Source organism: Taeniopygia guttata, chromosome 1 (genome assembly GCF_048771995.1).
Source record: "Taeniopygia guttata chromosome 1, bTaeGut7.mat, whole genome shotgun sequence".
Taxonomy (NCBI): Eukaryota; Metazoa; Chordata; class Aves; order Passeriformes; family Estrildidae; genus Taeniopygia; species Taeniopygia guttata.
Window position 1 is genome coordinate 109,440,826 of NC_133024.1, and position 13,660 is coordinate 109,454,485.

Here is a 13,660-nt window from a genome sequence, read left to right on the forward strand (position 1 = left end):
TTATGCAAGCATTACAACTTTTGTTCTGAAAATAAAGTTTCATAATAGCTTTATTGAGCTAACTTCCTTAGTAATAGAAGAATAAATTACAGGATATCCACTTCCTTAATAGCAGAAAAATAAATTACAGTATGCCCATACAGGCAGTGTGAAAAGCTCAGGTTGGCTTTGTTCATCTTAATCTGGGGACCAGAAGAGGCTGGCACTTGGGTCTGAGTGTGCTGAGAGCTGGGTTTGGCTGGATGCAATAGTGCCTCCAGATGTTTTCCAGGTGTTGCACCTGAACTCATCTGCCTTAATAAAAGTCCATCCCAGCTTTGTTGAGTGCTCACAAAGCTGGAAAGTCACCACACTGCCACAGCCTGTGCAGTTGTGCCACTGTTTGGGAACTCTCTGTTGTGTTTTGTTTATTGCTAGAAATGCCTTCAGCATTCTAAAGGATTCATAGCAATTAAAAAAAAATCAGGAGGGAGGCTATAGCATAAAATTGAGGTTATAGGTGCAGAGAAGCATAAGAAAATCAAATCAACCTTTCTGGTTAACATGAGATATACCATGAGAGTTGTCTTTTAATTATACTGTTTCTCGTATACATTAGCTGTAAAATTAGCGCTTTTTTACTTCTGAAAAGTAACTGTATTGCTCTTCAGAGAATTCTGTAGATTTAGGGAATGTACAAGGCTACTGTCAGATAAAGAAATTAAGTTCAGGAAACCTGAGTTGTAAAGCTGAAGCAACTTGGGAATAATTCTTGCCAAGAAACAAATTACAGTAACAAATTAATTTCACGAGTGAACCCAGCATTTACAATAGAAAGAACTGTATGGTGTAGCTGTTCATTCCCCAGAGTGCAGGGAAATGCAGAAAATTCCTGTTTTCTTTCTGTTATTTCTCTTTTGTTTTTACTATTCTTTCTTGTTCTACAAATAAGGAATCTAGATTGATCTGACATCTAATATTCCATTATGATTTTGCAGTTGGAAAATAAACGAGATGCTTTCTTTCCACCTTTACATCAATTTTGTACAAACCCAAACAACCCTGTTACTGTAATACGTGGCCTTGCTGGAGCGCTTAAATTAGGTAAATTTACTTTTTTTTTTTTTTGTAACTTTGGGGAGGAATTAATGTTTTTTAAAGAGAAGTCTCTCAGTTCTCAGAAGTGGATATTTTATTTCTATAATACTATTTTACCTGTATATTCCAAGTCGTTAGGATAATTTGTCATATCTCAGTTGGCTGTTCTTTCTAATCTTGGTCTTTAAAAAAAAAAACCTCACCACAAATACAGCAGATTTTGTTGAGCACAGTGGGGAACTGAGCTGTGGATATGGAAGTTTACAGCCAGACATTTTCCTATAAGAAACTGGATGCATGTCTTTGTGTTTAGATCTAATGATCTATAATTTGACTGTGTGCAATATTTTGAAGTCTCTAGGCAGATAAACTATCACTGCTGGTAGGAAATGTGTTTTATGATGGAAGTACATTCATTAAGCTCTGCTCTGAAAAATACTTTTCATGGTAATAGGTTTGAACATTGTTTGCAGATTTGTTTAGCCAAGGCATGTAAAATGTTTCCTGTAAAATAGTCCATAGCTGCCAAGTTTTTTCTAATTTTCTACTGGATATGTGGAGGAAAATTTTTAGGTGTTAATGTTCAGGTGGGCAGTGTTGTGAAGACTTAAAGGGTAAAAATTATTTTAGAGGAAACCTTTCGATAACTTCAGGCATTTTCCTGAAATTGTTTTATTCTATTTTAACCTTCATTTATTAATTTTATTACTATTAATTAGATCTAGGACTCTTCTCTACTAAGACATTGGTAGAAGCGAATAATGAACACATAGTAGAAGTAAGGACACAGCTACTGCAGCCAGCAGATGAAAACTGGGACCCCACTGGAACAAAGAAAATCTGGCGTTGTGAAAGCAGTAGATCTCATACAACAATTGCAAAATATGCACAGTACCAGGCCTCCTCATTCCAGGAGTCTTTAAGGGTAAGTTAATTGCTACTATCTGAGTTATTCACAAACTCCATACTTACTCTGGAGCCAGTTAATAATGGCTGTTAGAAAACATGGAAAGTGCCAAGGAAAAAGGCACACTTCCATTAGCATGAAGAGCACAGGTAAATTTTCAAAATCTGTTTTGAATAGAGGGTCAAATAGTATATTGTTCTCCTCAAATGCTTAGTGTAAACTTCAGTTTGATAATGTAAACCTCATGGTTAATTACATACTTTAAAAGTTTATTAGTTTAAGCTTTGGTATTATAATGTCAAAATTCACATTAAAATACCTAGAACTCGAGGTTTTCTTACAATTTGGATTGCTTCCAATTTCACACATTTTGAAATCAGATTTCTTTGTTCTTCCTACTATCCTGAATTAATTTGGATGTGGCTCATTAGAAGTTTACACTAATACTAGTCGGGTTCCAAACATAACAGTTCATATTTAGTTTAGAAGTTTTTAGGCTTATGTGACAGAGTGAAGTATTAGAAATAATATTTCCCCTTCCTGCCTTGGCAGAGGGGCTGGACCCTGTGATCTCCAGAGGTCCCTTCCAAGCCTAGTTATTCTCTTACTCTGGGATTCTGTGAAATGTGATTTTATTGGTATTTTTTAACATTTTTTACTGAAGTTGTGAGCACATTCTTGAAACAGTCTATGGGCTCTCCTTGGAGGCTTATGTTACCTGATGTTGCAAAAAGGTTGGACTAAGGTAGAACTAAGACAAGAAGATAATTTTGACTAGTTGTTTGTTAGAAAATAGGGAAAAGGTCAGTGTGGGGAATTGACTGTTGCAGTTTTCACTGCCTTTACACAGAAACAGGAATTATTTCAGTAAGAAGGGAAATAAATTCTAAATATATTTTTTTTGCATTAGAGGAAAGGATTAGAAACAAAGAAATAAATTTCTAGTTAAAGAGAACGGAAGGCAATCAAGTCATAAGGCTTTGAGCTGGTACAGGATGAAGAAAAGAAACAAATACTATGGGAAGTGGGGGGCACAGAAATCTTCTAGAACCTGGGATTTTTCTTCCTCTGCCATGGTAATAAATTTCAGTAGGATATTGGCTGAAGTCTTCTGGTGGCTGAAGGTTTCTGCTGCCCCATGAGGTGTGGCACCAATGTTGTATTCCTGTGTGTCATTCCAGAGGGGCTGGAGAACATTACAGCACTGGAATATAATAGCTGTCTATATATCTGTATCTATTTATCTATATATATATTTTTTTTTTGTATATAATTTAGCACATACCACTGAAAGCCTCAGCTTTGGATTTGCAGCACAATGTGTCCCATAGGATGTTCTGTTTTTTTTTTTTTTTCCTTACTGTTACAAACTAGTGTTAAAAATGCAATACATAAAATAGTTTTTAAGAGTGATGATTTTTATTTTTCCCCTGGAAATCAGAAAGACACTATACATGTGTCCTTTCCTAACACTGCTCTGACCTGTCCTTAGGTGACTTTCCAGTGTTTAAATGAAAGCTTTATTTCTTCTTTCTGTAGCCACAGTTCTCTTGGCTTGCCCTAAGTGATCTTTTTTCTTTATTCCTCTAACAGCTATTGCATTGCTTTTTTAACATGTCTTGCAGCATTTGATAAATCCATCATCACTAGGTTCCTTTTTGTTTCTCTTTGTCCTTCATTCAAAGGATGAATAAGACTTTCTCAGGTACACAGGGCACTTTGAGATTTAACAACAATCCCATTCAAAGCCCAGAGATCTTTGGATAGAATCCAGACAGCTCCTTCCTTTTTGTCTCTTTCTTTTTCCTTCTATGCCCATATACTTGCCAAAATAGAAGTCTTTAGAATAGGATTTTGAGCACAGTGCTAAAAAGATCAAATTGCAGCATTTAATATTGGTTGGATTTTTTCCACTAGTCGTGGTCTCAGCTACTGCTAGTGCTAAAATAGCATATGGCTATGAAAAATTCAAAAGATTTTATATAATGGATTTTATTAAATTGGTTTTATAAATATTAGTCATCCTAGTTTCCTGTCAGAATACCTGCTTGACTTTGCAGGGAGGTAGATGTTCTTATTTGAAAAAGCAGAATTCTTTAATACTGGATTCCAGGCCACCTTCATAATGGAGTAAGCCAATATCCTCATTTCCAGCTTGAATGCAGGCCAGTAGAAATATTTACAGTGTAGACATTTTCTGTTGTCCTGCCCTGACTGTCATGGAATCTGCAGCCATGAAGAAATTTATTTCAGTGCATTTGATTGACTTTTTTTTTATTTTCTTCACAATGAAGAAATGTTGACATAAAATCTTAGATATGGATATTTCAAAGTTTGTGTCAGTATCTTGAAATAAATATACTTATATCTACCTCTGTGTTATAACTTTATAGCTATATATTTTATGTGTTCTTTTGTGTATATGCATATATATGTGAAAACATTTCAAAATTACATTTTATAGGAGGAAAATGAGAAGAAGAGTCACCACAAGGACCACTCAGATAATGAATCCACATCTTCTGATAAGTAAGTGTGTTAAAACTTTACTCATTCTGTAGTTGGTTATATGTGCTATTTTACATCATTCCCTTTTCACATTTGCCTGATACATTTGTTACATTTGCAGCTCTGGGAGGAGGAGAAGAGGACCTTTTAAAACAATCAAGTTTGGGACCAACATTGACCTGTCAGATGACAAGAAGTAAGTTGGTTGCAGTTTCTCCTGCTCACAGTGGGTTTCTACATGATGATAATGCTTCTGGAAATCCAGTGTAGTGTTCTCACACATCAGTCAGTCTGTTGATAAATTCCAGTTTCCACAATGAAATGGTTACCTTTGTCTTCAAACTGTTGTTACAAGTCCTTCTCACGCTAAAATATCTTTTCAAACTTCTCTTCCCAGGATTTTTGTTGTTCCAGAACTGAGTTGAAACACCCATCAGAAACCATTCTTTCTAGTCCTCCTTCTAATCCATTCCCTTTGTTTCATTGTGAGGCTTAAATTGTTTGCTTACTAACTTATTATCCTGTGACAACACCAAGTTTTTAATTTTTGCATAGAAATTGTAAGATTAAAGGGTTTTTTCTTTTCTGTCTGAATTTTTGTTATTCATTGGTTTTTTTCCTTTAATTCATACTGTCATCTGTTTTCACCTTTACATAACTCTTGTTTCTATATCCAGTAACAGTGTTCAAAATATGTAGGAAAGACCAGACCAATGCTTACCTGTGGGTAAGCCGTGATGCCTCTCAAGAGCCTCAAAACCAAAATTGAGTATTATTTAAACTATATATCCTTCAGTGGGTAGATGAAGATAGCTTAAAAATATTAGAAATACTCTGAAAGCATGTTTTTATTGTCCAGTAATAATTATTCGGTTCAATCTCTGGTTAATACATTCTTCCATCAGAGATCCAGCATGTCTAGGCTGTCAGTCCCACCAGCTGCAGTACAAAAATTCTGATCAACTTCAGTCATAAGAAAAGAAGAAAAGTTGATGGTGTTTGGGGAGTAAGCACCACTTAAGATGATGACATCTTTTGTGGCAGAGTCACTGGAAGATCAACGTGTGCATCTGTGGATGTGATTTGAGGTTGCTACAAAATTTTAGCTATTGATGCCATTTTTCTCTAAAGGAAATTTCATCTGTAAAAGCAAACTAGTTGATAATAAACTATTTCTCTGAACAAGAGAGTTTCAGGGATTCACAGTTTTGTCAATTTGCTATTTTGCTGCAGGTGGAAGTTGCAACTCCATGAACTGACAAAACTTCCTGCTTTTGTACGTGTGGTATCAGCAGGAAATCTTCTAAGCCATGTTGGTCATACCATCCTGGGCATGAACACAGTGCAGCTCTACATGAAGGTTCCAGGAAGCAGGACACCAGGTGAGTATAATCATCATAATCACATAAAAAAAAAAAAAATCAGGTTCTGCTGTAGGGCGTTGGATTTAACAGCACTGCAGATTTCCTGTATCTTAGAGCATGTCTAAACGTGATAAATATACATATTCAGTATTTTTGTAGTTCTTACTTAACTCTGCATGTTCAAAGCACTTACAGTGAAATTTTCTGGATTTCTGCAGTGCTAGGGAATTGCCCTGTTGACCTCTTGCATGCAAGAGTGAATTCTTTAAGGAGAAAAAGAAATGTGGGTTTATATACATGGACGGTATTTTTATTTTACGTACCTTGGAAGTTTTTAGAGGCTTCCCAAGAGGGTCTGGTGCAATCCTAAAAATTAGAGACTTCCACTTTTTTAGATTATTTACTGTCTGAGAATAGGACTCAGCCCTCCATGATGAATTGTGCTGTGTTTGGGCCCTAGACTGGAACTTGAGGAATCTGGACTAAATTTCAGGGTCTGTTTTTCTCTGAAGTAGATTTTCAGAAAATTCCATTAGGGATTATGGCTCAATTTTCCAGCTGTCTAAAGAAGATAAAATACTGGACATTTCTACATGAATTTTGAAATCTTTTTCTGAAATATTTTTGTACTCCTTGCCTGTTCAGTACCTGAAGTCACAAAGTTTTGCACCTGACCAGGACTGTCAGGAGATAGCATGAACCACAAAATCTGAGCTTTTGAAATACTTTTTTTACAGGAGGGAGGAACTGCTGAAATATTGGTCAGATCCCCAAGACTGGTAGTTCCAATTCTGTATTCCACAAACTAACAAAAGCAGAATTCTCAGGTCTCTTGTAACTTAACTGTGTGAAGCACCTAAATAGTGTATGTGTCATATAAAGTATATAAAAATACTTAAACTATACTCTAAGTTGTTTTAGTAATTGTATCTGCATTTCCTGGCATTGTTTCGATAGAAAGGCCTTACATGAAGTGTGTTTACTTTTCTCTTAAATTTCAGGTCATCAAGAAAATAACAACTTTTGCTCAGTAAATATAAATATTGGTCCAGGTGACTGTGAATGGTTTGTTGTCCCTGAAAGCTATTGGGGTGTCATGAATGACTTCTGTGAAAAGTAAGCTGGACATGTTTTTTTCCCTTACTTTTATCAAATTTTTTGTGTCTGTCTCAGACCTGAGGGGGGAAATTACTGAGGGTGTTCTAAGGGGACATTATTTTATCTGTTTTCCATGTAGTCAGAAAAGTCTTTTAAAATTAGGTCAAAATGCAAAATCTAGACTTCCTACAAAATACCACATTTGTACAATATGCAGAAACTTGGGTTGCCTGTGACAAAAGCAAAAGCAGAAATCTCTTGTCAGAAGCAAATAGAGAGTCAGTGGTATTTTGGCATGTTTTCTTGTTGTATTTAGAGTGAAAGCTAAATTTGCTGAGATCCAGGAGGTGCCATGACAGGCTTTGCTGAGACTTACATATTTGTAACTCCCTGGAAAAGCTGAGGTACCCTGAGCATTGGGGAACTACTCAGCCAGCACTAAGGTTAGGATTTCTCTGCTATGCCTTGTGTAGAGTGGTTTTAAAAACAAACAGAACGACACTTGTCTGTACATGCACACACAAAAAAAGAGGGAGCATCAGTTGTGTCCCCTAACCATGCCAGGACTCCAACAGGAGCCTCTGAGGTTGATTGTATAGAAGAAGGTTTTTCTTATCCAGTTGAGACTGGATTAAGCTTTGACTCCAGAACTTTTCCAGAACTCTGCAAATTCATTTCAGTGCCTCTGTATTTTCTGCCTGTCTGCTGACAGCTGTACTTATTTCATCCACCCTTAAGAAGATAAGCCATCTCAAAAATGTAATTTTCACTGATGGAATAGTGATGTCTCTGGCACAACAGGCCTTGTTACTTGCATGTCATTGTCCTTCAGAGGCTGACAGAGAAACTGAGAGCTTGGTAACCTCACAAAATGTCTACAGTGCCTCTACAAAGGCACTTGATTGTCTTTGAAAACTGCATGGCAAATAATCTCTCATGGTGCAGTGTAAAAGCAGTGTAATACTGAGATAAGGATGGGAGAGGAGTGTGGATTTTGCATAACCATAGGGGAAGACTTCATAGTTAGGAAATCCATATGGAGGTGTTTTTCCAGGCTTCTCAGGAGGGTCAGCATTTCTTGGCTGGTAGCACAGACCCGTGGATCACAGTTAAAATGTTGCCAAGAGTTTGCTTGTTGTGTGGGCAAGCTGCACATGCACACACAGACAGTGTGAGTCCGTGTTCAGAACAGAAAACATCCTTGGGAGCTGCTGTGGTCTGTACAGGAGGTCAGGCAGTGATGGAAGAAACAGCACTGGCCACCACTGCCACGCTGGATCTGATCAAGGGTTGGTCTGCCTCAGCATCAATAAAATACTGGGGAACATAAAGGAAAATAGAACTTAACTGGAAGCTATAAACTGACTTCACATGGGCAGGTGGATGGGAAGATGTTCTAAGGTATCGCAGATGTGAAATGTGGAATTATGATCAGGAATTTTACAGATGACACTTTCCATTTGGCTGCTGTTTGTGGGTCACTGATTAGCTGCAGAAAACATTCATGGTGATGGTAATTTTTCACAGGTATCAGGCATTTGAAGTATCTGCCCCTAACTTGTCCATTGGGAAATGCTGAAGTCTATCATTCCTCTTGTTTCAGGAACAATATGAATTTCCTAATGGGATCTTGGTGGCCAAACTTGGAAGATTTGTATGAAGCCAATGTCCCAGTTTATAGATTTATTCAAAGACCAGGGGATTTGGTGTGGATAAATGCTGGCACTGTTCACTGGGTTCAGGCTATTGGCTGGTGCAACAACATTGCGTGGAACGTTGGCCCTCTCACAGGTATGTGTGAGCAGTGCCTGAGCTGAGCTCTGTGTAGGTAATATTATGCTGCACGTGGCACAGAACCTGCCAGTTCTTCCTGATTTTCCATGCTCTACTAGATGAAAAAAATCCCATGTGTCATATTTTTAAAATATGATGTGTTGAAGCTTTAAAGAATTCCATTGTAAGAGGAAGAGAAAGCAGCAAGAATGCAGTCTTGGCACTTATGCTTTGAATGGGCTTGTAGAAGTAAAATGTGTATGTTTATTTATGTACTGTCTTCTTAGGCCATTTCTTAACTTTTTCTCCCAAATTTATTCTACCCAGCAGACTGCACTATGGATTTCATACAAATTTAAGGACTAGTCTTCTAATATTGGTAGGACAGTGGGTACCTAATAGCTCTTTGGTAAAATGTAATCAGCTGTAAAATTTAGTTCATAGAGGAACATTAGGTTTCTCAGACCAACTGCTCTAGAATTCTTCAGTTTTGAACCATGGTCTTGGAAGGATTTGTATATGTGAGTGTTAAGGAAAGGAAATTCTGCAGCTAGAGACAGAGTCTGTCAAGTGTTTGAGGAGATGTACTTCCAAAAAACCTTCTGCTTTCTTAAGTAGTTTAAAATGTGTCTTTATATGGTGCAAAAAAGAGTGTATCTCTGGGGTTGTGTGATTGACTGAGAGACCTCTCATGTTCAGTCACAGTAAATTTTGTAAAATATTTTTAAAAGAAGGGTGGAGTGAGTAGGCTGCTTAATGAAAAAGACTGACTCGCTTCTTCTCTCAAGAAGAGATTATATACCATAGCAGTGTAGGATTGTGATAAATTGTGAATAGAGGGAGATACAGACATTTCAAACCTGGATTTTTTTTTTAATTTGGAATATTATAAAATTTACTAATTCACCATTTTTGAAATACTGCTCTATGCTCAGCAAAGAAATCAAACACTTGTCAGTAACTTGTCTGCACAGGTATTTGTTGCTGCTGTGGTATTGTGTGTTCTTTCAGCATCATAAATACACTCTTTAAGACATTTTAAAGAATAGAAATGCAGTTGCAATGAATGGCTCACTATGAATGAAGTTTAGCTGTAAAAGACATAAATTATTATTATAAACAGAGTGATGTTGGCTGATAATTGTTCCTTCACCTGACTGATTGCTGCTGTGTGTTTGTGCAGCCTGTCAGTACAAGCTGGCAGTGGAACGGTACGAGTGGAATAAGCTGCAGAGCGTGAAGTCCATAGTGCCCATGGTTCACCTCTCATGGAATATGGCTCGGAATATCAAGGTCTCAGATCCAAAGCTTTTCGAAATGATAAAGTAAGTTTTTGTTTATTTGAAGATTTACTGTGCCCTTTTCCTCTTCACACATAAGTCAGTGGTTGATTTATAAATAGTTCTTTGCAAGACTTTTCTCTTCCTGGGAACCAAACCAAAATTACTTTGGATTCTGTTTTTCAAACACAACACTTATAGGTATCCCTAATTTTCTTATGTTTTATATGATGTTGTTGTGGCATAGTTTTAAAATCATCTAAGTAACTTCTTTTTTTAGTTAAATATGACATAGACTGAATTCAGCAGTTTACAGAAAGTTGGCTTTGATCACAGCAGCTGTTTGGAGTATGTATCATCAGAAATAGGAAAATCAGGTCGTCAACCCAAATATTAGAATTGGAATATATAGTCATTTTTACAGCAAAGTTGAATTCTACATTTCTAGAACCTGTACTTATTGTTCTCATGTTGTCATTTGGAAGACCAGTATAAATCTTTTAGATAAAGGCAAGCAGGAACTTGAGAGCCTCCTTCCCTTTGCTCTTCTGAACAATGTGTTGATTGATGTATAAAATGATAACTGAGTTTAGTGACATTTCTCATATGCACATTCCAAAATGCAGGAATATTCCAGGCTTCAGGCATCTGTAGTGATTTTCTTCAAAGGGTGCAACTTCAAGAAATGTAAATCATATTGCAGCACCATACTGAGGCTGGGAAATGAATGAACATTTCAGCATATAACATAGGTTTGTCTTAAAGTGGGGGAATGAATTCCAGAGCATATTACTCATCATCTGGTAGCAGCACACTCTGCTTTGCCCAAGTCTCTACCAAAGCACTTCTGAGCCCTTCTTAGTCTTACCAGCATACTGGATCAACAAGCATTGAATCTTTTTATTATTTGCCTTGAAATGGGCTTTAAAAAACGAGTGAGTTAATTTGTGAAAAAAGGGGCAAAGAAGATGAGTGTCTTTTTTTCCTCCAGTGAGATTTTTTGGTGACATCCGAGTGTAACATCTTTTTACAGCAGAAATTTAATTTAGGCTTGAACATCTGTTGCAGAATGGTGGCATTGGGGAAATGTTAAATTTGGAAGAACTGAGAATGTTGGAAGTTGACAACAGGGAGGTTTACAGCTCTAAAGCTTGATTATAGGGTAACATTTGTGTGTGAACACTTTCCTAAAATCTAGGAACTGATGCTTAGGGTAAATAAAGTATTTGCTGAGGGTCTGGCAATCCTGCCCCTTCAATTAAACAATTAGTGCTCATATTCCTAATGCCAGCTGTCATAAAAAGGAGAAGAGAAATTGAGTAGCTAGAAATGAGAAACGGGGAAATGCAGGAGAGTGTGGGAGGGAAAAAGCCAAAAAGTCCATTTAAAAATACCAAATCCACAAGCTTCACTTTTCTCTTTATTTATATAAAATACATATAAAGCCCAGCAGACATCTATTGTAAAGCTCAAAGCAGTTCTGGAATGTTCTTGAAAAAATATGATTTTGGCAATTTAGCCACTTGTAATTTTGTATTTGCCATGGTTTTGGGTTTAAAAGGAGGAGAATGTGACTGAGCACAGCATCCTTTTCCAAGAGAATTGCTTAAAACATTATGAAGAAACGCAGAGGACAAAATGGTAATTTGCTGTTGTCTTGCTGGCTGACAGCAGCCCAGCTTTTTCTAGCAAGAGACTCAAACTTTAGTGTACATTACAAATAAACAGAGATGCTGAGGAGCAGATAGAAGTTTTGGGTGTGCATGTGCATTTGCTTTTTCCACGCTACTGAAACAATTTCCAGTTTATTCGGATTAAGCCTCCCTCATCCAGGTTAGTTGTCAGCCAAAACTCAAGTTCCTGCTGTGGCTACAGAGGGGGAAAAGAGGGGATGATTAGCTCTGGTCTGCAGTGTCCAGTAGCAGCAGCCTGAGATAACTTTTTGTTATGGTCACTCCTGTAGTTATGGAATAGCAGTTCCTAGAAATCAGTATCAGCACAGCCTGGTCTGATCTTGGCTTTGTTAACACACTGGAAATGCATAAACATTCATTATTTCCTTAAAAGAGGGAAGAAGTTGCATAATTTTCTTGTGGGCTCCTTGTTTGTAGGAAAAACCATCTGGGATTGTGGTTGTTGTCCACAGCACCTGAATTTTCTATATACAAAATAGAGACATTTGTAAGTTATGTATATGGGAGTGTATGCATATGTATAAAAATGCTGGGGAAAATAGTCATTTTTGATAGAGCTGGTTGAATTTCATCATGGATAGCTGGCTACATTGTCTTCAGGAAATAATAAGTGACACAGCTGTCATCTTTTTCTGAGCATAAGTCTGTCAAAAACTGCATATCAAACATACATAAAGTGTGTAACGTAGTTTTGACTTCTGTCTCTGGGACTTCTTAGGTATCAGAATAGTACAAAAGATTAGCTTTTGGAAAATGATAAAAAAGTAGCTTCTAATTCAGTTTGAAATATAAATACAAATATATCTTAGTGGGTTGTGTGAAAGTAACCACTGCAGAGTCAATAAACTAAAATTTGAGCATAGATATAAATATTGGGAATCAGGCTAGTGATGAAAAGAAATGGAGTAGCAGAAGAGAAGAAGTAATAGAAAGAAACTTTGCTTTTGGAAGAAATCTGATGCCTCATTATATTTTTAGTTACTATGCAGTTCAGTGCTGTCTTGCAAGGTAAAAGGCAAAGAGCAAAACCTGAAACTGTCTCATGAGATGTTTTTAAAAGATTTGATTTTAACAGTAGAAGTGTGAGCAGGAACACAGCAGAAAAATTATTGAGAACTTGGCTGAGGGACGACAGCCCTCACAAAAAGAAAAATTAACTGCAAACCTCTTAGATGGAAGCCAGAAGGACTTTACAAATGCATCTGAGGAAGAGAAGAATTTTAGCGGTAGAATGAACATAGTAATAAAAGCCTAAAAAATTAATTCCAAAGTAACTGAAATAGTTTCAGAAATGTAAAAGAACATGACATGGGAGAAATTACTTTGCACAAAATCATGAAGTTAGGTAAAATACTTTTCAGCATCAGGGAAGATGTATTACTGGAAGGTACAAAGAGGTCAGTTCTGCATTGCCATTGGGCTGGTCTCTGCACTTTTGAGAAGTTTTACTGAATATTTGAGTATTCAAATGGGTTTATCACTGCCCTTCTAGTATAAATCAGGGTTATGTCCATTTTTAATTCTCGTCTGTTGAAGTTGAATTTGACTGGACATGATTTACTTAGATCTTTATGCCATACCTGCAAAGACTTTGAGGGGCGTTGGTCTAGATTTTCTTCCAATTAAATTCTCACTATACCAGAATAAAAAGTGGTCTGCAATACTAAAAGCTGACCCCACTGAACTTGCACACTGTCACTTTGCTAGGAACCTTTTTGGCTTTCTTCAGGCTTCCCAAACTTCAGGAAATTGTGCTGCATATTCACAGTGACAGTTTTATATCCTTTCTCTCATATTTAATAAATGCATGAAATAGTTAAAATTCACATTTTCAAGTTCCATTACTAGGACCTGAATTTTATCCAAGGAGGGGGAGTTCACCTTCAAGCTATTGTTTTCTGATTTGTTTGTGAATTTGGCAAACATTGTAGCAGTGTTGTAAGTGGGTCACATTCTGGG

The 13,660-nt window shown here is 36.9% G+C and overlaps 1 protein-coding gene across 19 annotated transcripts in view; it reads left to right on the forward strand.

The window, feature by feature from the left end:
• Positions 1-13,660, forward strand: part of KDM6A (lysine demethylase 6A) — a 149,483-nt gene that overhangs the window by 128,454 nt on the left and 7,369 nt on the right. For all 19 annotated transcript variants that reach the window (XR_012058120.1, XM_072935291.1, XM_072935292.1 and 16 more), the window contains 8 exons: positions 978-1,083; positions 1,797-2,002; positions 4,449-4,513; positions 4,614-4,688; positions 5,726-5,874; positions 6,858-6,972; positions 8,558-8,745; positions 9,911-10,052. Coding sequence is in view for 18 of the 19 variants with exons in the window: in XM_072935291.1 (XP_072791392.1) it covers positions 978-1,083; positions 1,797-2,002; positions 4,449-4,513; positions 4,614-4,688; positions 5,726-5,874; positions 6,858-6,972; positions 8,558-8,745; positions 9,911-10,052 (1,046 nt within the window). In the remaining variant the exon portion in view is untranslated. The remainder of the gene's footprint in view (positions 1-977; positions 1,084-1,796; positions 2,003-4,448; positions 4,514-4,613; positions 4,689-5,725; positions 5,875-6,857; positions 6,973-8,557; positions 8,746-9,910; positions 10,053-13,660) is intronic.